This window comes from Argopecten irradians, chromosome 6, assembly GCF_041381155.1.
Source record: "Argopecten irradians isolate NY chromosome 6, Ai_NY, whole genome shotgun sequence".
In the NCBI taxonomy this organism is placed as follows: Eukaryota; Metazoa; Mollusca; class Bivalvia; order Pectinida; family Pectinidae; genus Argopecten; species Argopecten irradians.
The window spans coordinates 44933930-44959825 of record NC_091139.1 but is presented as its reverse complement, the minus strand read 5'-3'; the positions used below and the strand labels follow the sequence as shown (position 1 = coordinate 44959825).

Below are 25896 nucleotides of genomic sequence, written 5' to 3'. Positions count from 1 at the left end.
CTTTATATAGTTCATGTAAGGAAGGAAAAGAACAAATATAATATATAGAACATTCAATGGTCGGCACCATTATCCCTCTGGGATCTCAATATGTGCATTGTAAGTTATAAAGTTATAAATCATAATATGATACAGTAAGTTTGATTTCGCTGTCATTTTTAATAATAATCATTATAAAATTCATTCATTCACAATAAGAAAATAAATTCAACAAAAGTATACTAACATATTCAACAACAATGTAATCATATATTAAACCAATATTCATATTTCATAGATAATTCACATATAACTCTAAGTCCTGTTTTGACATGGCTGACAGTTTTGTATAAAACAACTTGGTCATGGTGCTGTCATAAAAATGCTTAAAAGAATTCATATGAGGACTTAAAGTTTACAAAATTTAGCAAAAAATGACTCAACTACCTTAGTAACAAAGAAAATCAGATGTTTTACAGTGAAAATTGTGTAAATGACATAAGTAAAATAATAACTTTGTGTCCTAAGACAGTTTTAACAGTGTGTAGCACAAACGTGTATGTCATGTATAAACAATCGTGTATAAAAACAACATTGCAGATTAATTTTGACTATCTGTAATTAAACCATATCAACTAATCACAACACTGCTTTTATTGTAAATTTAATAAAACAAAATAAATTTATAAATAACAGTTTCACATAAATACACACATAAACATACCTAAATAGTTCCACATGAAACAAGATCAAGCAGGCCATCACTTTGTTTATATCAAAATCTAGGACCCCAGGTTTGATTCAGGGTTCTCCTCGTTACAATATGTACCTTGTAAAACGGTGCCTTGTTATATGTGAAATTTACTGTAACTCTCTGACAAATGCATATATTTATTTTATGTTATATGCCGTAATTTTCATACTCACGAATCAAAAAGAACTTTTAATATTTTATTCATCACCAAAAACTATGAACATTTTGAGAATTTCAATACACACAATGCATAGGTTTTAATTTTAAAATTACAAATAAGAGCTGAAAATGATTTTTGACAGTACTGCCAAAAATATTATTTTTACATCTAACATGCTTTGAAATGAATACATACGGTCAGACCATAATTGCGGTCTACAATTTCATTTCGCATTGTAACTGAGTTATCAGTAATTGTAAAGTGATTTCTCCCGATATATTTCCATATAAGCATACATATAGCATATAAACAACAATTTTACAGCTCATTAACAATGTAATATAAGCAATGTTTTTAAGGCACCATACATGTTTATATGTTCTGATGGTTTTCAATATATTACTGAAGAAAAAATAGCAAGTAAACATTTTCGTGGCACATAAAACTTTAACCATAATGCAGCAAAGCATGCAGTTATATTAAATTGACTAGTAAACTGAACGCAGATGACTTTAGAACATTAAAAGATAAAATCCTTGCAAAATGTTTTTTCTGTTTGAAAACTTACTTTCAAATCATTTTGAAAATTGTGTATTTGAAAAACAGCATTTTCTTCAGTTTTGATAAGTTCTTTACTGGCGTTATGAGTCAAAACAATATTCATCTTACTAGTGAAAAATTAAGTTGAATAATCAAGAATAAAAAGCTGAACTCAAATCAAAGACAATTAAAAATGGTCCAATTTCCATATAAATCAATCATAATTTCATAAGTACATGTACATGTATATATTGACTTAAATTTGATAAATACATGTATAGTATATAAAAATATGGCAACTACATTATTCTATAAAAATTATATATTTGAAATATAAATATAACATATACCAGCAACATTCTGGCTTAAAATCTACAATCTGTGTATATATGAAAGCCCTACAGCTGACTAGAAAGTCATGATATCACAATATTGCGGCATGCCCTTATTCTTCCATTCAAATTTCCAGAGACCATGGAATTCGTGCTCCGTGACATACACAGTGTTAGACTTTTGCTGAAAATGGACATTACTTGGATTGGCAAATGGACATTTTATCCTGATCTTGGGACTGCCCCCCTCGGGACTGAACACTTCAATATGGGAGGAGCCCCAATGAGCGACCAAAAGATTTCCTTCTACATCAAAATCCATTCCATCTGGTCCACCCTCAAGGTTGCCTGTAATAATGAAAACAGACAAGTATTGAAACACATGATGACAAAACGTGGAAGTCCAAGATCACATGAAAGACAATGCTAAAATATACATGTAGTAATAATTAAGAAGTTGTAAGAAAAATATGACTGATGACTGAAACAGTTTCCAGATTCAGTACAAACATATTCAGCACCCCTTATTAAATCATTGGAGAATTAGCAAAGAAACAAGGTCATAGAAAGGTTAGCAAAGAAACAAGATCATAGGAAGGTTAGCAAAGAAACAAGGTCATAGGAAGTTTAGCAAAGAAAAAAGGTCATAAAAAGGCACAGGAAACAAGAACTTAGGAAGGTTAGCAAAGAAACAAGGTCATAGGAAGGTTAGCAAAGAAACAAGGTCATAGGAAGGTTAGCAAAGAAACAAGGTCATAGGAAGGTTAGCAAAGAAACAAGGTCATTGGAAGGTTAGCAAAGAAACAAGCTTAAAGGTTGCTAGATAGTTAAGAAGATTCTCAAATTATAATTACAATATATATGTAGAAACATCACATAAGCAATGTCAACAGATACTGACCAGGCAGCTTTCCCCACAGGAACTTCTCAGACACCTTACCAGGCCCCAGTATATTGTACCCCCACAGAGATTTGGTCGGAGTCTCAGCCACGATAAGAAGAGAAGGTCGTCCATCCTCGGAGTGTTTAACTGCTATCCCGTTAGGGAAGCGTATTCCAGTGTCCACCTTGATCACTTCCCCATCCTTTGTCATACAATACACCGACCCGAACGGTTCCTATCCATGTAGAAATTTAAGGTTTTAAATATTTGCAGTAATAAGAAAGTTCAACTGTCAAAAGCAGTTGATCAGCTGTTCCCTTAATTAATTAAGTTACACATTAAGTTTTGTATGTTCCCTTAATTAATTAAGTTACACATTAAGTTTTGTATGTCATTTGTTTGAACAGCTTGATATTGCCTGTACAGATCTAAGATCTTTTGGTTGGTAATGTGACCTTGAAATTCAGACAGGATTATTCAATTGACATTCTATAGCCTTATATCACGACTCTCAACAGTTAGGAAAAAGTCGTTCAGATTTTCTTTGATATTTACAAAGAATCGCTTAAAACCAGTATGAAACTGATACATGTTATGAATCTAGACATTTGTTACTGATTCTTACAAACATTGAGGTCCACAAGCATGCCACTGACTCTTGCCACTTGATGATAAAATAAATTATTTATACATGACCTACCTCCATCGACCTCCTGTATGGAGATGGAGCGATCTCTCCCGCTGGAGCTGTCACCCACAAGTTTCCGGAGTAGTCAAAACTACAGTCATTGCATCCTTGCATAGGGTTGTTGTCTTTGTCAGTTTTACAAACCTGTTATGTGTTAAACGTACCTTTCAGCCATGTTAATCTTAAATGTGGACATAAACACTGATGTTGTGAAAGCTATCACTGAGTAATAATGCAAACAAAATTTCTTTCTGAGATTTACTTTTGCAAATTTCATGACCAAAGTTGTCGGTTTACTGTAGCATATAGCACTTCAATTCCACATTGATTATCTAACTAAGTGAAATGTTACCTGCTGGAATTGGCCATCCTTATTGACTTTAATGATTCCTAGTCTCATATCTGCTATCCAGATATCATTGTTTTTATCACACTGGCAGCCGGCCGGCACTCCACCTTCACCGTCTAAACTGGGCTCACATAGAATATCCAACTACAATTTAAACATCAATCAAGTCAATTATCTCAATATCAAGAGAAAGACCTGGGTATTCAACATCAGATCTAGAATTGTCATCCAGGAGACCGACTTGTATGTGAAAACATTGGAAGTCTTACATCAAGACCAACTTGTATGTGAAAACATCAGAAGTCTTACATCAAGACCAACTTGTATGTGAAAACATTGGAAGTCTTACATCAAGACCAACTTGTATGTGAAAACATCGGAAGTCTTACATCAAGACCAACTTGTATGTGAAAACATTGGAAGTCTTACATCAAGACCGACTTGTATGTGAAAACATCGGAAGTCTTACATCAAGACCGACTTGTATGTGAAAACATCGGAAGTCTTACATCAAGACCGACTTGTATGTGAAAACATTGGAAGTCTTACATCAAGATCGACTTGTATGTGAAAACATCGGAAGTCTTACATCAAGACCGACTTGTATGTGAAAACATTGGAAGTCTTACATCAAGACTAACTTGTATGTGAAAACATCGGAAGTCTTACATCAAGACCAACTTGTATGTGAAAACATTGGAAGTCTTACATCAAGACCAACTTGTATGTGAAAACATCGGAAGTCTTACATCAAGACCGACTTGTATGTGAAAACATTGGAAGTCTTACATCAAGATCGACTTGTATGTGAAAACATCGGAAGTCTTACATCAAGACCGACTTGTATGTGAAAACATTGGAAGTCTTACATCAAGACCGACTTGTATGTGAAAACATCGGAAGTCTTACATCAAGACCGACTTGTATGTGAAAACATCGGAAGTCTTACATCAAGACCGACTTGTATGTGAAAACATTGGAAGTCTTACATCAAGACCGACTTGTATGTGAAAATATTGGAAGTCTTACATCAAGACCAACTTGTATGTGAAAACATCAGAAGTCTTACATCAAGACCGACTTGTAAGTGAAAACATTGGAAGTCTTACATCAAGACCAACTTGTATGTGAAAAACATCGGAAGTATTACATCAAGACCGACTTGTATGTGAAAACATCGGAAGTCTTACATCATGACCGACTTAGGTTTAGGGAGTAATCCCCAACAAATGATACATTGTTTTCTCAATAAACTACATAATTTTTTTATATAATTAAACCAGTGCTGAAGTGCGAACATTACACAAGTTTTGAAGGTACCTACCCCACACTCCCTGTAAAAAGGGGCATAACTCTGAAAAAGGTGGAGGTATCTTGTCTAGATATAGATCACACATATCTATATTGTATAAGGATTATTGCCACCAAGTGTTGTTGAAATCCCTTAGGCAGATCAGGAGGAGTATAGCCGATAATTTGTGAGGGTTCAGTGTAGCAGTAGTGATTCCTATACTAGGACAATCTAACCCTTATACAAATGTTTTCTACCAAAAGAAAAACATGTACGTCCACATCAATATCTGATTCTATCACATTTACCCCCTGCAAACTATCAAAAGCTTGCCAACTGAACCCAGGCAATTTTATGAATTTTAAATGTAACAGGAGATACATGTAGCAGTGATAAAACATCCCCACACTAGAGTAGGGAAGCCATGTAATCAAATGGAACCATACACGGCAAAGATTTGTACAATGGACTGGCATGCTTCAGGTAAGAACTTTTTTTTTTTCATTTTTTAAAAAATCGCTGGGTAATGATCACAAGGCAGACACTCTATTGCCTGGTGTTTGTATAAAGGGATATTCAGACCAGTCAAAACTAAGAAGCGGCCTGTCCTCTGTCGGATTAAATCGAAAACTGGTGGCACGTTTGCATACATTTATTTCTTGTTATTTCTCTAGTGTGAGAATTATAAAGATAAACGATGAGGTGTACGGAAGGAGAGGAGTGAGGTAGTCTGTTCCCTTCTAGCTTCGTGCTAAATAGAATTTCCCTTTAGATGGTAGAGTGTTGGAGCAGTAAGTACGTGGTGGCTGGTTCGAGTCTGACTGGTGGCAGACTACACCCACCTTAGCTACAGAACTGAATGACGTCATCTAACAATGAATAGTCTGTTGGGTCATTTAAGGATGTGCCAGGTTTAGATGGTTGAGGAAAGCTGTGGTACCTGGAGGAAAACCACCGACCTGAGCGATGTGACAATACCTGACAACTACCTGTCCCAGCTGGTGTCCCACATGGCATTTGGAATCACGACCCAGAGGTCAAGTGTGTGGTAATATTTCTCCGACAATTTTAGAGGTAAAGCACGACAAGATACTTTTGATCATTTATGTATAACATGTTGTACTGTCTAACGTCGATATTGCCCATCAGAAGTTTCTTAATAATGACGTCTTATATCAATGGATTAGTGGTATGTACATGTCAGGAAATCTTAAGCAGTCGGCCACTGCGGCCAAACTAGGAACAGTCCAAGTTGTATAAACTGTAACTAATTCTCAGATCCCGGTGTTTCCAAGCACTAGTAGAATGTTGGGACCTAGCTGCAATATTGTAGCTCAAAAGACTTTTTGACAGAAAATGGTGTCGTCTTTAGAGCTACAATTGGTGCCTATTACTGCTAATGGAGCAAAGTAATGATTATGCAAACCATTATAAAACATTTGTTTGCATTTTTATCGTACTTGTTTGATATCGCTTACCTACTAGGCAATAAAACTGAACTACATAAAATATCAAGTTCTCATTGAGGCATTTTTTTTACATAATACATATGAAGGTCTTTCTGAAGGGAATTTATACGGCAAGTCCACAAATTGTGAATTTGACGTCTTGTGAGCGGTACGGTAGATATTAAGAATGGTAGTTATGTTTGTTTTGGACAAAAATAATATGTTAATGCATGTATACACATTAAATAACTAGAAACCTACGAAAAAGTATAGAAAACTATGCCCGAGTGATTTTCGGAGGCAGTGCTCCACTACGACACATAGGGACCAATTCGTGCCCGGCCGAACGGTACAGTAGGCCGGGTACTTATATTCGTTCTAGTTGGGACCCACCCCTTATTTTACAACACCATTACACATTAAACACACTCAGCATAAAATATATTTCATTGATCATTTACCAATTATCAGCTGATCATTATTGTATTTCTAACAAAAAAGAAACATAATTCTAACTCTATGACCAATGGGCCAGGTGAAAAAATTACACCATGGTCAAACACATGGCTACTGAAATTCCACCCGCTGAAATGTAAGGTTCTAACCATAAAAGGAAAAAGCAATGAAAGTCGGAAGTACAACATGACAAATGCAGGAGGTAATAAAATTAATCTTGAGAACATATCATCGGAAAAAGACATAGGAGTGCATGTGGACAAGGATCTAAATTTCTCTATACACATTCAACAAGCAGTCAATAAAGCCAATGGTATTCTTGGACTAATAAGAAGATCATTTGTATACATAGATGAAATATCATTTAAACAACTTTTCAAAGCATTAGTAAGACCACATTTAGAATACGCTGCAAGCGTCTGGAATCCATACAGAACAAAGGACACCGAATCCATAGAAAAAGTACAGCGGAGGGCAACTAAACTAATCCCGGAGCTCAGAGATCTACCCTACATCGAGAGATTAAAGCGACTAGGTTTACCTTCACTATCCTACCGGAGACTGAGAGGAGACATCATAAATGTATACAAGATAATAAACAATTTCCATGACACGAAAGGGTTACCATTGGAATATCTGAGCATGATACCACATCCCAGACGAGAGGTCATTCGCAAAAATTAAAGAAAAAACATTGCAAGTTAGATATACGGAAGTATTCCTTTGGATTTAGAACTGTCGATATATGGAACAGTTTACCAGAAAATATCATAAACTCAACAACAATAAGAGATTTCGAGATAAGTCTAGACAAGTACTGGGCTAATTTGGAACTTAAATACAACCACTTGGAGAGCTATAAAATGGAACACGGACGTGCCAATTAACTAACTTCATTTAATAATTGATATCACTTAATTACTAATTGTACATCATGGATATTATTTCATTGTATTTCATTGTATGAGATATGGACATAGAGGCATGTTACTTGCCTGCGTCCATAAAATGAATAATATACGTTTCGTCCCAGTCTGTTCATCATGGTCGTTTAGCCCCCATTTACTGCCCTTCCTTGCAATTACGTATTGTATTTGGGGCGAATCCACTTCAGTATGAACAACTTTGGACGAAACGTCTTGATACCTCGATGACTGTTTACGCCCTTACCTTCCCTGTCGACAAGTCAACTTTCAATACTTGACCAGCAAATTTCCCATCTTTTTCTACTTCAGGAGCAACCATGTAAAACTGTCCATCTGCATCAAATACCGGTCCTTCAGCACCTCGGATATTTTCAGCTATTTTTGTAAAGGTTGGTTCGGAATCCTCCATCCCGTCGGCCATGTTACCATAAACGTGTTCGACTCTGATAAAGAAGTCGTAAATTATATATAGCAATGATAATTTAAATTGTATTTATTCGTAATGTTTCCGTCAATATTCGATTGCAATTATGTTTGTAAATCGTATGAGATTTCTAACTTTATATTTTCTATTTTTTTTCAGAAATTAGTTGTACGACAACCGCCCGTTGTAGGAAGTAAATTTTGATGATGGCGGCCGCTATGGTCCGCCACGGACGTCCATTCAGAAATGTCAGATCTAGAAGTAAGTGCATTACAATTTAGATTATTTATTATATTTTCTAAATAACAAAATGTATTTCTATCTCACAATTGGCTTCTTTTCTTTTTCAGTACGCCACGAAAGCGGCGAGGAAGGTGTAAAGTTGGACCTTTCGAAAGGTGGGTTGACATGTCTGAAACAAATCTAATGGTATGTTTTGGACAGTGGATGATGGGTTGATCATGTTAAAAAGACTGTTAGTGATATCATACAGCATTAACAGCAAATCAGAACGACAGCTCTTTACACGGCTCTCATAATAATCAACGATTAGAAAGTGGTACCACAACTTTTGATGGCGATTGAAAATATGGAATCATTTGACATTTGCCGGTTTTGTGTAGCAGAAAACAATTAATTTCCACAGCAATGTACTTACCATATCTGCTAATACGTAAGTTTTAATAATTTTGTACAGAGAAGGTAACAGTGGACCAAAGCTATACTCATGTAACAGTAGAGGAGAAAATGTAGCGGCCCAACCGTGATTCGAACCCCAGACCTCCAAACACTATCTGCTGAGCTACCAGCTGGTCACTGATGATTGACCCAGTCCAATCCCGCTACACTCCTTTCACCCTTTTCAAAGTCTATGCCATTGAAGATGTACAAGATAGCCCTTATACCACCACTAGGGGCATTTTAGTTGGGTGCCAATTTTGTAGCGGGAGAGGAGAAAATGTAGTGACCAGAGCCAGACCAGGATTGAACCTGAGACCTCTGAACACTAGCCGAATGCTCTACCGCTGAGCTACCTGGTCACCGATGATCGACCCAGTCCAATCCGCTACCGAGAAATTCCCGGTTTCAGACTCCCTATCCTATTTCCCAATCGTGTTGTTCAAAAAGACAGTTAAAATCTCTGATTTTGAAAGACCACTTATCAAAACCCTGTATGGAGCCCCTTTCATCCCCGCAGAGTCAGAGATAACACTTGTCCGGTAAGCACATGTACAGATAGTTGTTCGCTAATGACCTGTTCACTGGACCCTAACGATACATGACACTTCATTGACTGTAGTTATGACACTACCATGGTTAATAAACACATTAATTTTAATCCAATTAGACTCGGTTATCAGCAATGTAAAGCAGTCAGCTGTTGAGGGGAAGGTCAGTAATGGTTACATAAACGCTTTATGGCTTCCCATTCAAGTTCTTTTTAGTTAACCGCTTAAACGACAGTGATTTAGAAGGGGGGAATTTTGGACAGAGAAAACATAAACAATGTCGATTAGAACGGACTGATCTGATACAGACTTGCTGATTACCTGATGGGGACCATGGGTTACTTATAGATGTGATAAAAGTAAACAGTACTGTATTTGTTAAATTTATGTATCATGGCCTGTGTAACATTTAAGAATACGAGTCCTAAATCAAGACGAGCTGTTACAGTAAACATGTCAATCGTCATACAATCGTAATGGTGGGCTATTTTAGCATTTTAAATGTATGATTTAAAAGAATCAACTTCAATTTTCAATTAAAGCAAAATGATAATGGTTATTTTGCAGTTTTCACTCTGAGTTGTTCCATCATTTTCTGCGATGTGAATCAGTTAATCTTTGTGCTCACAAAGTCAGGATTAAATATTTGGAATTTGATCAAAAGTTCATGCAGTATTTAATTAAATATAAATTTTAAAAGTGAACTTAAAATATCAGTCATATTAATTAACAATTCACATATGTATCATATTTTGATATTTGATATGAGCTTATACCATGAATTTGTTAGATTTCTGCATTTTAGCAATGTACTTTCAATTAATGCTAATATTTTCTTTTTTCAGATCCTGGCGAGAATGTTAAAGAAATTCTGACAATAGCAACAGTGCATCTTCATGTTCATAAGACCAAGAAACTAGGATACCTGAATGCATTTGTTAAACTACTGTACAAATTAGGAAAGGAGAAAAGTTTAGGATATTCAAAGCAAGACATTCTTTGCTGGTAAGGAATTCCTTTTATTTTGATATAATCTTTGCGGACTGTTAAAAAACATTAATAGGATTACAATGAACCTAATGTTTAATCATTAAGACCTTGTTTGGTCTAACTTTTGATGTTATTACCAAAAACCATGTGCACCCTTTGTAATTTTGAATTCTTTTGCTAGTCAAAGCCAACTGTATGTCGCTCAAAAAAACACTTACTGTCACAATGAAAATAATGTTTGTAGATCACTCAAAGGTTTACTATGGTCTAATTCATAATGTTTGTAGATCACTCAAAGGTTTACTATGGTCTAATTCATAATTGTTGCAAGATAATAATCTGCTGCATTTACCACTTAACAGGTAAAAATAAAACAAGTGGATTGTTACTTAGTTTTAAGGTATCATAAAACATTTATTTCAGCCTGAGGGTGAGTTTATTCCATGAAGCAAAAGAAGTCCGAGCAGCCACATTGCGAGTACTGAGGTATTTTATACAAGATGGAGAAACTTTGGATCTCCTGTACAAGTTACACATGGACTATCTCATTGTCAGGTATGTAAAACACTACACTTGGTAACTCAGGACTTATAGGGCTAGTACATTAAACATCACACTACACTAGGTAACTCAGGACTTATACGGCTAGTAAATTAAACATAATGCACCTCCAGAATGCATGGGACAAAAACTTTTGACAATATCTAGATCAAAAGTACTATTTTGAAAATACAGTTGTAGAAATAAAGGGAAAGAAAAAGTAAAAGTAAATTGATTTATGGCTTGCTTTGCACAATATTTTTATGAAAGGCTAGTCCAAGTTTGGTTCTATAACCCGACCTGTTATTATTTTAAATTCTGAATACAGTATATTACCTGGTACCAATTTTGTGTGCAGTATATTACCTGGTACCAATTTTGTATAGAGTATATTACCTGGTACCAATTTTGTATACAGTATATTATCTGGTACCAATTTTGTATACAGTATATTACCTGGTACCAATTTTGTATGCAGTATATTACCTGGTACCAATTTTATATGCATTATATTACCTGGTACCAATTTTGTATACAGTATATTACCTGGTACCAATTTTGTATAGAGTATATTACCTGGTACCAATTTTGTATACAGTATATTATCTGGTACCAATTTTGTATACAGTATATTATCTGGTACCAATTTTGTATACAGTATATTACCTGGTACCAATTTTGTATGCAGTATATTACCTGGTACCAATTTTATATGCAGTATATTACCTGGTACCAATTTTGTATACAGTATATTACCTGGTACCAATTTTGTATACAGTATATTATCTGGTACCAATTTTGTATACAGTATATTACCTGGTACCAATTTTGTATGCAGTATATTACCTGGTACCAATTTTGTATACAGTATATTACCTGGTACCAATTTTGTATAAAGTATATTACCTGGTACCAATTCTGTTTACAGTATATTATCTGGTACCAATTTTGTATACAGTATATTACCTGGTACCAATTTTATATGCAGTATATTACCTGGTACCAATTTTGTATACAGTATATTACCTGGTACCAATTTTGTATACAGTATATTACCTGGTACCAATTCTGTTTACAGTATATTATCTGGTACCAATTTTGTATACAGTATGTTACCAGGTACCAATTTTGTATACAGTATATTACCTGCAGCTGGTACCAATTTTGTATAAAGTATATTACCTAGTACCAATTTTTTATACAGTATATTACCTGGTACTTATTTTGTATATAGTATATTATCTGGTACTAATTTCGTATACAGTATGTTACCTGCAGCTGGTACCAATTTTGTATACATTTGTACCAATTTTGTATATTATATTACCTGGTACCAGTTTTGTATATAGTATATTACCTGGTACTAATTTCATATACAGTATATTACCTGGTACCAGTTTTGTATACAGTATATTACCTGGTACTTATTTTGTATATAGTATATTATCTGGTACTAATTTCGTATACAGTATGTTACCTGCAGCTGGTACCAATTTTGTATACAGTATATTACCTGGTACCAGTTTTGTATACAGTATATTACCTGGTACCAATTTTGTATACAGTATGTTACCAGGTACCAATTTTGTATACAGTATATTACCTGCAGCTGGTACCAATTTTGTATAAAGTATATTACCTAGTACCAATTTTTTATACAGTATATTACCTGGTACTTATTTTGTATATAGTATATTATCTGGTACTAATTTCGTATACAGTATGTTACCTGCAGCTGGTACCAATTTTGTATACAGTATATTACCTGGTACCAGTTTTGTATACAGTATATTACCTGGTACTAATTTTGTATACAGTATATTACCTGGTACCAGTTTTGTATACAGTATATTACCTGGTACTTATTTTGTATATAGTATATTATCTGGTACTAATTTCATATACAGTATATTACCTGCAGTTGGTACCAGTTTTATATACAGTATATTACCTGGTACCAATATTTAATTTTGTTTGCAGTATATTACCTGGTACCAGTTTTGTATATAGAGTATATTACCTGGTACTAATTTTGTATATAGTATATTATCTGGTACTAATTTTGTTTACAGTATATTACCTGGTACCAGTTTTGTATACAGTATATTACCTGGTACTAATTTTGTATATAGTATATTATCTGGTACTAATTTTGTTTACAGTATATTACCTGGTACCAGTTTTGTATACAGTATATTACCTGGTACCAGTTTTGTATACAGTATATTTCCTGGTACTTATTTTGTATATAGTATATTATCTGGTACTAATTTCGTATACAGTATATTACCTGCAGCTGGTACCAGTTTTATATACAGTATATTACCTGGTACCAATTTTGTTTACAGTATATTACCTGGTACCAGTTTTGTATACAGTATATTATCTGGTACTAATTTTGTATACAGTATATTACCTGGTACCAATTTTATATACAGTATATTACCTGGTACCAGTTTTGTATACAGTATATTATCTGGTACTAATTTTGTATACAGTATATTACCTGGTACCAATTTTATATACAGTATATTACCTGCAGCTGGTACCAATTTTGTATACAGTATATTACCTGGTACCAATTTTGTATGCAGTATATTACCTGGTACTAATTTTTTATATAGTATATTATCTGGTTCTAATTTTGTATACAGTATATTACCTGGTACCAATTTTGTATACAGTATATTACCTGGTACCAATTTCGTATACAGTATATTACCTGGTACCAATTTTGTATACAGTATATTACCTGGTACCAATTTTGTATACAGTATATTACCTGGTACCAATTTTATATACAGTATATTACCTGGTACCAATTTTGTATGTATACAGTATATTATCTGGAACCATTTCTGTTTCTATTGATAGGTCCATTGACATGTGCCTGGACAATGAGGTGGAGAGGATACATGCCATCAAACTGGTACGCAGGATAGCACAGCTGGCCCCACACAGACTCACCTGTTCCTTAATCTACCCACTGGTTGCCATTGGTAATGATGGAGCAGGTGAACGGGATCGCATGGTCCGCGTTTGTCTCTCTACTATTTGTGAAATAGGTAAATTATTATTTATCATGCTGCTGTTACAACATTTATTAATATGTTATCCAAAGTAAAACAGGATTTCTACTTACTCTGAGCTTTGATACAGTTCCAGTAACTATGAAATAATGATATTAACTTCATTAAATGTTGAATTACACCAAAAAGTAGCCTTACATTAAATATTTCAGTATTTTTTGTTTGTTTGTAAATCTTGAGAATAGAGATAGTTTCTGAAGTTTATACCTGAAGTCAGTGGTTAAAATTCTATAAAATTTCTTAGAAAGGAAGAAACTTTAAAAGACCTACCATGTGGTTAGATTCAAATTCATGATAATTGATTAGTGTTGTATTTTCAGCATTCCTGAACCCAGAACTGATTGCTAAGTGTGGTGGCATTGGGAGTATCCTGAGGGCTGCATTAGACTGTCATCAATACCCAAGGATCAACGAGAGTCTTGTCTGTACTATACTCCACCTCCTCAACCATCCTCGCACCAGGCATCTCATCAAGTTCAATACTGATCTAGAGGTAAGTCAGAGAGCTTAGTTGTTCAGAGATATTCCATCTCATCAAGTTCAATACCGATCTAGAGGTAAGTCAGAGAGCTTAGTTGATCAGAGATAGCCCATCTCATCAAGTTCAATACTGATCTAGAGGTAAGTCAGAGAGCTTAGTTGATCAGACCCATCTCATCAAGTTCAATACTGATCTAGAGGTAAGTCAGAGAGCTTAGCTGATCAGAGATAGCCCATCTCATCAAGTTCAATATTGATCTAGAGGTAAGTCAGAGAGCTTAGTTGATCAGAGATAGCCCATCTCATCAAGTTCAATAATGATCTAGAGGTAAGTCAGAGAGCTTAGCTGATCAGAGATAGCCCATCTCATCAAGTTCAATACTGATCTAGAGGTAAGTCAGAGAGCTTTGCTGATCAGACCCATCTCATCAAGTTCAATATTGATCTAGAGGTAAGTCAGAGCTTAGTTGATCAGAGATATTCCATCTCATCAAGTTCAATAATGATCTAGAGGTTAGTCAGAGAGCTTTGCTGATCAGACCCATCTCATCAAGTTCAATACTGATCTAGAGGTAAGTCAGAGAGCTTAGCTGATCAGAGATAGCCCATCTCATGAAGTTCAATAATGATCTAGAGGTTAGTCAGAGAACTTAGCTGATCAGAGATAGCTCATCTCATCAAGTTCAATAATGATCTAGAGGTTAGTCAGAGAGCTTAGTTGATCAGAGATATTCCATCTCATCAAGTTCAATATTGATCTAGAGGTAAGTCAGAGAGCTTAGTTGATCAGAGAGAGCCCATCTCATCAAGTTCAATACTGATCTAGAGGTAAGTCAGGGAGCTTAGCTGATCAGAGATAGCCCATCTCATCAAGTTCAATATTGATCTAGAGGTAAGTCAGAGAGCTTAGTTGATCAGAGATAGCCCATCTCATCAAGTTCAATAATGACCTAGAGATAAGTCAGAGAGCTTAGCTGATCAGAGATATTCCATCTCATCAAGTTCAATACTGATCTAGAGGTAAGTCAGAGAGCTTAGCTGATCAGACCCATCTCATCAAGTTCAATACTGATCTAGAGGTAAGTCAGAGAGCTTAGCTGATCAGAGATAGCCCATCTCATCAAGTTCAATACTGATCTAGAGGTAAGTCAGAGAGCTTAGCTGATCAGAGATAGCCCATCTCATCAAGTTCAATATTGATCTAGAGGTAAGTCAGAGAGCTTAATTGATCAGAGATAGCCCATCTCATCAGTTCAATACTGATCTAAAGGTAAGTCAGAGAGCTTAGCTGATCAGAGATAGCCCATCTCATCAAGTTCAATACTGATCTAGAGGTAAGTCAGAGAGCTTAGTTGATCAGACCCATCTCATCAAGTTCAATACTGATCTAGAGGTAAGTCAGAGAGCTTAGCTGATCAGAGATAGCCCATCTCATCAAGTTCAATACTGATCTAGAGGTAAGTCACAGAGCTTAGCTGATCAGACCCATCTCATCAAGTTCAATACTGATCTAGAGGTAAGTCAGAGAGCTTAGCTGATCAGAGATAGCCCATCTCATCAAGTTCAATACTGATCTAGAGGTAAGTCAGAGAGCTTAGCTGATCAGAGATAGCCCATCTCATCAAGTTCAATATTGATCTAGAGGTAAGTCAGAGCTTAGTTGATCAGAGATAGCCCATCTCATCAAGTTCAATAATGATCTAGAGGTTAGTAAGAGAGCTTAGTTGATCAGACCCATCTCATCAAGTTCAATACTGATCTAGAGGTAAGTCAGAGAGCTTTGCTGATCAGACCCATCTCATCAAGTTCAATACTGATCTAGAGGTAAGTCAGAGAGCTTAGCTGATCAGAGATATTCCATCTCATCAGGTTTAATACTGATCTAGAGGTAAGTCAGAGAGCTTTGCTGATCAGACCCATCTCATTAAGTTCAATACAGGTCTAGAGGTAAGTCAGGGAGCTTAGCTGATCAGATATAGCCCATCTCATCAAGTTCAATACTGATCTAGAGGTAAGTCAGAGAGCTTAGCTGATCAGAGATAGCCCATCTCATCAAGTTCAATATTGATCTAGAGGTAAGTCAGAGCTTAGTTGATCAGAGATAGCCCATCTCATCAAGTTCAATACGGATCTAGAGGTAAGTCAGAGAACTTAGTTGATCAGAGATAGCCCATCTCATCAAGTTCAATACTGATCTAGAGGTAAGTCAGAGAGCTTTGCTGATCAGACCCATCTCATCAAGTTCAATACAGGTCTAGAGGTAAGTCAGAGAGCTTAGCTGATCAGAGATAGCCCATCTCATCAAGTTCAATACGGATCTAGAGGTAAGTCAGAGAGCTTAGCTGATCAGAGATAGCCCATCTCATCAAGTTCAATACTGATCTAGAGGTAAGTCAGAGAGCTTAGCTGATCAGACCCATCTCATCAAGTTCAATACTGATCTAGAGGTAAGTCAGAGAGCTTAGCTGATCAGACCCATCTCATCAAGTTCAATACTGATCTAGAGGTAAGTCAGAGCTTAGCTGATCAGAGATAGCCCATCTCATCAAGTTCAATACTGATCTAGAGGTAAGTCAGAGAGCTTAGCTGATCAGAGATAGCCCATCTCATCAAGTTCAATACTGATCTAGAGGTAAGTCAGAGAGCTTTGCTGATCAGACCCATCTCATCAAGTTCAATACAGGTCTAGAGGTAAGTCAGGGAGCTTAGCTGATCAGATATAGCCCATCTCATCAAGTTCAATACTGATCTAGAGGTAAGTCAGAGAGCTTAGCTGATCAGAGATAGCCCATCTCATCAAGTTCAATACTGATCTAGAGGTAAGTCAGAGAGCTTTGCTGATCAGACCCATCTCATCAAGTTCAATACAGGTCTAGAGGTAAGTCAGAGAGCTTAGCTGATCAGAGATAGCCCATCTCATCAAGTTCAATACGGATCTAGAGGTTAGTCAGAGAGCTTAGCTGATCAGAGATAGCCCATCTCATCAAGTTCAATACTGATCTAGAGGTAAGTCAGAGAGCTTAGCTGATCAGACCCATCTCATCAAGTTCAATACTGATCTAGAGGTAAGTCAGAGAGCTTAGTTGATCAGACCCATCTCATCAAGTTCAATATTGATCTAGAGGTAAGTCAGAGAGCTTAGCTGATCAGACCCATCTCATCAAGTTCAATACTGATCTAGAGGTAAGTCAGAGAGCTTAGCTGATCAGACCCATCTCATCAAGTTCAATACTGATCTAGAGGTAAGTCAGAGAGCTTAGCTGATCAGAGATAGCCCATCTCATCAAGTTCAATATTGATCTAGAGGTAAGTCAGAGAGCTTAGTTGATCAGACCCATCTCATCAAGTTCAATACTGATCTAGAGGTAAGTCAGGGAGCTTAGCTGATCAGAGATAGCCCATCTCATCAAGTTCAATATTGATCTAGAGGTAAGTCAGGGAGCTTAGCTGATCAGAGATAGCCCATCTCATCAAGTTCAATACTGATCTAGAGGTAAGTCAGAGAACTTAGCTGATCAGAGATAGCCCATCTCATCAAGTTCAATTCTGATCTAGAGGTAAGTCAGAGAGCTTAGCTGATTAGAGATATTCCATCTCATCAAGTTCAATACGGATCTAGAGGTTAGTCAGAGAGCTTAGCTGATCAAAGATAGACCATCTCATCAGTTCAATACTGATCTAGAGGTTAGTCAGAGAGCTTAGCTGATCAGAGATATTCCATCTGAGATATATACTTGTATCTGTAAATTATTTAATATTCTATAGGATAAAAGAACCTACAAAATTTAGCTCATATTACATCATGAAACCAACTCCAGATAATGGAAGTAAGGCAAAGAATAGAAAGTATAGACAAATGATATAGCTTATGCAGTATCAATTTATATTTTAATTATATTTCCTAATGTGAAAGATTTTTGCTGTTATAACAGTAATTTTCTAATTTCAGCAACTGTTAGCTCCATTCACGGACTGCCATTACCGGTACAGTGGAGCCGAGAACTCCTCCGATCAATCCGGGTAAAAACTGATTTACAATAAAAACAGAGTGATTTACACTAACGAGCAATAAGTCTGTAATATTGTCATAGATTTAGACTTAGTCAATCATAACAGATGTCACAAATAGTCCCTTTTTATTGGCTAAGCAAAAACTTGAGGTTTAAGATTGGCATCAGTCAGACAAGATAATGCAGTTTTGATTCAGTTTCATGTTTGTTGTGAATTTGTAGGTTAAAATCATGAGGAGTAACTGAATGCCTAATATACTATACAACTAGGTGTTTCACTGTATGGTGAAAGTTTCTGATGGATTAGTATTATTTGAACACATTATAATAAAAAAAATTATGGGTCAATGAAGTAATATCAACAGTTATTTTCCATATAACACTGGATCCTTATAGACATATGTCTGTAGGATACGAATTACTTAAATAAAATTATCAACAAAAGGAATCTGACACAAAACCATCTACAATGTACATATATTTCTATACTTTTCAGAGAGGATAAAGAGAACCGATTTTCTGCCAGTAAAATGGCTATTGTGTCTATAATGAGGTCCTGGCCAGGTAAGTGTGATCTAATTATGATAGGAACTCATCAAATAGCATCACAGTCATTAAAATACCTAGATGTCGGTGTGTAAAATATATGTAATCATGATCATTCTTAATTCTCATTAGTATTTAAAGTATAACTGTACAGCTGAAAACTTACATGTATGTATATTCATTTTGTGAATGTTTCCATTTTCTGTCGTTTACAGGTATTATACGATTCTGTCGGCCTGATGGTACTGGTTTGCAGTCCTTGGTGGGAATACTGTATCTACCATATTATGAGATCCGGGTAGGTTACATTAACTGGTAGACAGGAAAATTGTCCTGATGCTATGTATGTAAATAGTTTCATGATATTTAAAAGAATTTTACTAGTGTTGCTTTTTATAAAGATATTTTTGTGATGTGTAATTTGTTTGGTGGAAAAAAGGAAACATCATTATTAATTTTACAATCTAACAAATTCCATGCTATCCTAATTTTATATGTTGACAGAGGCATTCTATATCCAATATAGTTCTAGTTCATATGAAATTAAAAGTGAGAATTTATCATACAATGTCAAGTTCATGAAAATACTGTGTTTGATTGTATTTAACTCATGTGTGCTTTTGATTGTGATAGAAAACATTTCATAATGCTGTTTCATTAATAATTAGAAATCAGCTACTGAAATAATTCCAACTTTGTTATTGTAGCAAGGAATTATAGAAATACTGTACGACTTATTCCGTCTACAAATTCCTGAATGGACGGACAACTTCTCCACTGCCCTGCTGAGTGTCGGTGAGTAGTGATACAAGTGAAACTATTATCATAAAAGGAGTCAGTATTCTACAAAAATGTGTATGTTTATATAGAATGTTTTTTATCAATAGAAAAAAAAATATAAAACAATTATGTTCTATAATGGAGGATAAATTATGAATTCTCTTGAAAGTATCCCGATTAAACCTGATTACAGATCCGTCTATGATGCGAGACAGCTGGCGTCTGACTGACGGTTTTATTTGTGAGGAAGGTCGCTCCCTGTTACCACATATGGCCAAAATCAGGTATGTGCCTGTAACTCAAACAAATACACATTGACTGTATTCTACAAAATATCAAATTTTCTATCAATTTTAAATTTCAATATATTTGTATATATATTAGTTGTTATTTTAACCTCTTTTTCAGACCAAACTTGGTAGAGAATCATCTTGCTCTCCTACTCTCAGCCTGGATCGGTGCTGGCATTTTAGATGTAAGTAGTATGGGGACCTGTAATGGTTTTTAATCACTTCAAATTCTAGTCTTTCATAAGACTCAAATGACTGTGATTAGGCTTGCAGATGTATTGTAAACAATCATGTCAGTCTTCTTAAGTCACAATGAAAGTTTTCTATGTTGATGACTTTCCTTTCATGGAGCAAGAAGCAAATCAAATAAAAAAGAGAATTTTTAGCAACCTACCCTGGTATTTCCTGTATATGTAGAATTATTCATGATGTGAAATGTTAACTTCTTTCACTTTCATTAAATCTCAGTGGACATATTGATATGTAAATGATTAAACTAAAGATGCACAGAATTACAATTACCACAGCGTGACAATTATCACACCATGAACAATTTGAATGCTGACTTAGCAAAGATATGTTCGTTTACAGTATAAGTATAATGTTGTGTTTCAGGCCTTGGTAGAGGTTGTAATCAGTAGTGAAGACCAGCTGTTTGTTAGAACCACCATACTTCTGGGTCAACTCATGCACATGGTGAGTGTGATATGTTAGAACCAACATACTTCTGGGTCAACTCATACACATGGTGAGTGTGATATGTAAGAACTATCATACTTCTGGGTCAACTCATGCACATGGTGAGTGTGATATGTTAGAACCATCATACTTCTGGGTCAACTCATTCACATGGTGAGTGTGATATGTTAGAACCACCATACTTCTGGGTCAACTCATACACATGGTGATTATGATATGTAAGAACCATCATACTTCTGGGTCAACTCATACACATGGTGAGTGTGATATGTTAGAACCACCATACTTCTGGGTCAACTCTCATACACATGGTGAGTGTGATATGTTAGAACCACCATACTTCTGGGTCAACTCATGCACATGGTGAGTGTGATATGTTAGAACCACCATACTTCTGGGTCAACTCATACACATGGTGAGTGTGATATGTTAGAACCACCATACTTCTGGGTCAACTCATACACATGGTGAGTGTGATATGTTAGAACCATCATACTTCTGGGTCAACTCATGTACATGGTGAGTGTGATATGTTAGAACCACCATACTTCTGGGTCAACTCATACACATGGTGAGTGTGATATGTTAGAACCACCATACTTCTGGGTCAACTCATACACATGTCAGTATGATATGTTAGAACCACCATACTTCTGGGTCAACTCATACACATGTCAGTATGATATGTTAGAACCACCATACTTCTGGGTCAACTCATGCACATGGTGAGTGTGATATGTTAGAACCATCATACTTCTGGGTCAACTCATACACATGGTGAGTGTGATATGTTAGAACCATCATACTTCTGGGTCAACTCATGCACATGGTGAGTGTGATATGTTAGAACCACCATACTTCTGGGTCAACTCATACACATGGTGATTATGATATGTAAGAACCATCATACTTCTGGGTCAACTCATGCACATGGTGAGTGTGATATGTTAGAACCACCATACTTCTGGGTCAACTCATACACATGGTGAGTGTGATATGTTAGAACCACCATACTTCTGGGTCAACTCATACACATGGTGAGTGTGATATGTTAGAACCATCATACTTCTGGGTCAACTCATGCACATGGTGAGTGTGATATGTTAGAACCATCATACTTCTGGGTCAACTCATACACATGGTGAGTGTGATATGTTAGAACCACCATACTTCTGGGTCAACTCATACACATGGTGAGTGTGATATGTTAGAACCATCATACTTCTGGGTCAACTCATACACATGGTGAGTGTGATATGTAAGAACCACCATACTTCTGGGTCAACTCATGCACATGGTGAGTGTGATATGTTAGAACCATCATACTTCTGGGTCAACTCATGCACATGGTGAGTATGATATGTTAGAACCACCATACTTCTGGGTCAACTCATACACATGGTGAGTGTGATATGTTAGAACCACCATACTTCTGGGTCAACTCATACACATGGTGAGTGTGATATGTTAGAACCATCATACTTCTGGGTCAACTCATGCACATGGTGAGTGTGATATGTTAGAACCACCATACTTCTGGGTCAACTCATGCACATGGTGAGTGTGATATGTTAGAACCACCATACTTCTGGGTCAACTCATGCACATGGTGAGTGTGATATGTTAGAACCACCTTACTTCTGGGTCAACTCATGCACATGGTGAGTGTGATATGTTAGAACCACTATACTTCTGGGTCAACTCATACACATGGTGAGTGTGATATGTTAGAACCACCATACTTCTGGGTCAACTCATACACATGGTAAGTGTGATATGTTAGAACCATCATACTTCTGGGTTCAACTCATGCACATGGTGAGTGTGATATGTTAGAACCACCATACTTCTGGGTCAACTCATACACATGGTGATTATGATATGTAAGAACCATCATACTTCTGGGTCAACTCATGCACATGGTGAGTGTGATATGTTAGAACCACCATACTTCTGGGTCAACTCATACACATGGTGGTGAGTGTGATATGTTAGAATCACCATACTTCTGGGTCAACTCATACACATGGTGAGTGTGATATGTTAGAACCATCATACTTCTGGGTCAACTCATACACATGGTGAGTGTGATATGTAAGAACCACCATACTTCTGGGTCAACTCATGCACATGGTGAGTGTGATATGTTAGAACCACCATACTTCTGGGTCAACTCATGCACATGGTGAGTATGATATGTTAGAACCACCATACTTCTGGGTCAACTCATACACATGGTGAGTGTGATATGTTAGAACCACCATACTTCTGGGTCAACTCATACACATGGTGAGTGTGATATGTTAGAACCATCATACTTCTGGGTCAACTCATACACATGGTGATTATGATATGTAAGAACCATCATACTTCTGGGTCAACTCATGCACATGGTGAGTGTGATATGTTAGAACCACCATACTTCTGGGTCAACTCATGCACATGGTGAGTGTGATATGTTAGAACCACCATACTTCTGGGTCAACTCATGCACATGGTGAGTGTGATATGTTAGAACCACCATACTTCTGGGTCAACTCATACACATGGTGATTATGATATGTTAGAACCACCATACTTCTGGGTCAACTCATGCACATGGTGAGTGTGATATGTTAGAACCACCATACTTCTGGGTCAACTCATACACATGGTGAGTGTGATATGTTAGAACCACCATACTTCTGGGTCAACTCATACACATGGTGAGTGTGATATGTTAGAACCACCATACTTCTGGGTCAACTCATACACATGGTGAGTGTGATATGTTAGAACCACCATACTTCTGGGTCAACTCATGCACATGGTGAGTGTGATATGTAAGAACCACCATACTTCTGGGTCAACTCATGCACATGGTGAGTGTGATATGTTAGAACCACCATACTTCTGGGTCAACTCATACACATGGTGAGTGTGATATGTAAGAACCACCATACTTCTGGGTCAACTCATTCACATGGTGAGTGTGATATGTTAGAACCACCATACTTCTGGGTCAACTCATACACATGTCAGTATGATATGTTAGAACCACCATACTTCTGGGTCAACTCATACACATGTCAGTATGATATGTTAGAACCACCATACTTCTGGGTCAACTCATACACATGTCAGTATGATATGTTAGAACCACCATACTTCTGGGTCAACTCATACACATGGTGAGTGTGATATGTTAGAACCACCATACTTCTGGGTCAACTCATGTACATGGTGAGTGTGATATGTTAGAACCATCATACTTCTGGGTCAACTCATGCACATGGTGAGTGTGATATGTTAGAACCACCATACTTCTGGGTCAACTCATACACATGGTGAGTGTGATATGTTAGAACCACCATACTTCTGGGTCAACTCATACACATGGTGAGTGTGATATGTAAGAACCACCATACTTCTGGGTCAACTCATGCACATGGTGAGTGTGATATGTTAGAACCATCATACTTCTGGGTCAACTCATGCACATGGTGAGTGTGATATGTTAGAACCATCATACTTCTGGGTCAACTCATACACATGGTGAGTGTGATATGTAAGAACCACCATACTTCTGGGTCAACTCATTCACATGGTGAGTGTGATATGTTAGAACCATCATACTTCTGGGTCAACTCATGCACATGGTGAGTGTGATATGTTAGAACCACCATACTTCTGGGTCAACTCATGCACATGGTGAGTGTGATATGTTAGAACCATCATACTTCTGGGTCAACTCATGCACATGGTGAGTGTGATATGTTAGAACCACCATACTTCTGGGTCAACTCATACACATGGTGATTATGATATGTAAGAACCATCATACTTCTGGGTCAACTCATGCACATGGTGAGTGTGATATGTTAGAACCACCATACTTCTGGGTCAACTCATGCACATGGTGAGTGTGATATGTTAGAACCATCATACTTCTGGGTCAACTCATACACATGGTGAGTATGATATGTTAGAACCATCATACTTCTGGGTCAACTCATGCACATGGTGAGTATGATATGTTAGAACCACCATACTTCTGGGTCAACTCATGCACATGGTGAGTGTGATATGTTAGAACCATCATACTTCTGGGTCAACTCATACACATGGTGAGTATGATATGTTAGAACCATCATACTTCTGGGTCAACTCATGCACATGGTGAGTGTGATATGTTAGAACCACCATACTTCTGGGTCAACTCATACACATGGTGAGTGTGATATGTTAGAACCACCATACTTCTGGGTCAACTCATACACATGGTGAGTGTGATATGTTAGAACCACCATACTTCTGGGTCAACTCATACACATGGTGAGTGTGATATGTTAGAACCACCATACTTCTGGGTCAACTCATACACATGGTGAGTGTGATATGTAAGAACCACCATACTTCTGGGTCAACTCATGCACATGGTGAGTGTGATATGTTAGAACCACCATACTTCTGGGTCAACTCATACACATGGTGAGTGTGATATGTTAGAACCACCATACTTCTGGGTCAACTCATACACATGGTGAGTGTGATATGTTAGAACCACCATACTTCTGGGTCAACTCATACACATGTCAGTATGATATGTTAGAACCACCATACTTCTGGGTCAACTCATACACATGGTGATTATGATATGTAAGAACCATCATACTTCTGGGTCAACTCATGCACATGGTGAGTGTGATATGTTAGAACCACCATACTTCTGGGTCAACTCATACACATGGTGAGTGTGATATGTTAGAACCACCATACTTCTGGGTCAACTCATACACATGGTGATTATGATATGTTAGAACCATCATACTTCTGGGTCAACTCATACACATGGTGAGTGTGATATGTTAGAACCACCATACTTCTGGGTCAACTCATACACATGTCAGTATGATATGTTAGAACCACCATACTTCTGGGTCAACTCATACACATGGTGAGTGTGATATGTTAGAACCACCATACTTCTGGGTCAACTCATACACATGGTGAGTGTGATATGTTAGAACCACC

General features: G+C 36.6%; 2 protein-coding genes across 4 annotated transcripts in view; one reads left to right on the top strand and one right to left on the bottom strand.

The window, feature by feature from the left end:
* Positions 1 to 139: 139 nt before the first annotated feature.
* LOC138326027 (diisopropyl-fluorophosphatase-like) lies at positions 140 to 8255 on the bottom strand. The gene is made up of 5 exons (XM_069272135.1): positions 8051 to 8255; positions 3689 to 3829; positions 3349 to 3480; positions 2667 to 2883; positions 140 to 2113 (listed from the first exon to the last, which is right to left on the bottom strand). Exons 1-5 carry the CDS (start codon positions 8225 to 8227, stop codon positions 1842 to 1844), a joined length of 939 nt encoding a protein of 312 aa, XP_069128236.1. The 5' UTR covers positions 8228 to 8255; the 3' UTR covers positions 140 to 1841.
* A 117-nt stretch (positions 8256 to 8372) lies between these two features.
* Positions 8373 to 25896, top strand: part of LOC138326022 (rapamycin-insensitive companion of mTOR-like) — a 57520-nt gene continuing 39996 nt past the window's right edge. For all 3 annotated transcript variants that reach the window (XM_069272120.1, XM_069272119.1, XM_069272117.1), the window contains exons 1-13: positions 8373 to 8491; positions 8581 to 8628; positions 10305 to 10464; positions 10873 to 11004; positions 13864 to 14054; positions 14399 to 14571; positions 18508 to 18578; positions 19065 to 19132; positions 19330 to 19412; positions 19822 to 19909; positions 20088 to 20178; positions 20303 to 20369; positions 20800 to 20880. In XM_069272120.1, the coding sequence (XP_069128221.1) occupies positions 8434 to 8491; positions 8581 to 8628; positions 10305 to 10464; positions 10873 to 11004; positions 13864 to 14054; positions 14399 to 14571; positions 18508 to 18578; positions 19065 to 19132; positions 19330 to 19412; positions 19822 to 19909; positions 20088 to 20178; positions 20303 to 20369; positions 20800 to 20880 (1311 nt within the window). In that variant the 5' untranslated portion in view covers positions 8373 to 8433. The remainder of the gene's footprint in view (positions 8492 to 8580; positions 8629 to 10304; positions 10465 to 10872; positions 11005 to 13863; positions 14055 to 14398; positions 14572 to 18507; positions 18579 to 19064; positions 19133 to 19329; positions 19413 to 19821; positions 19910 to 20087; positions 20179 to 20302; positions 20370 to 20799; positions 20881 to 25896) is intronic.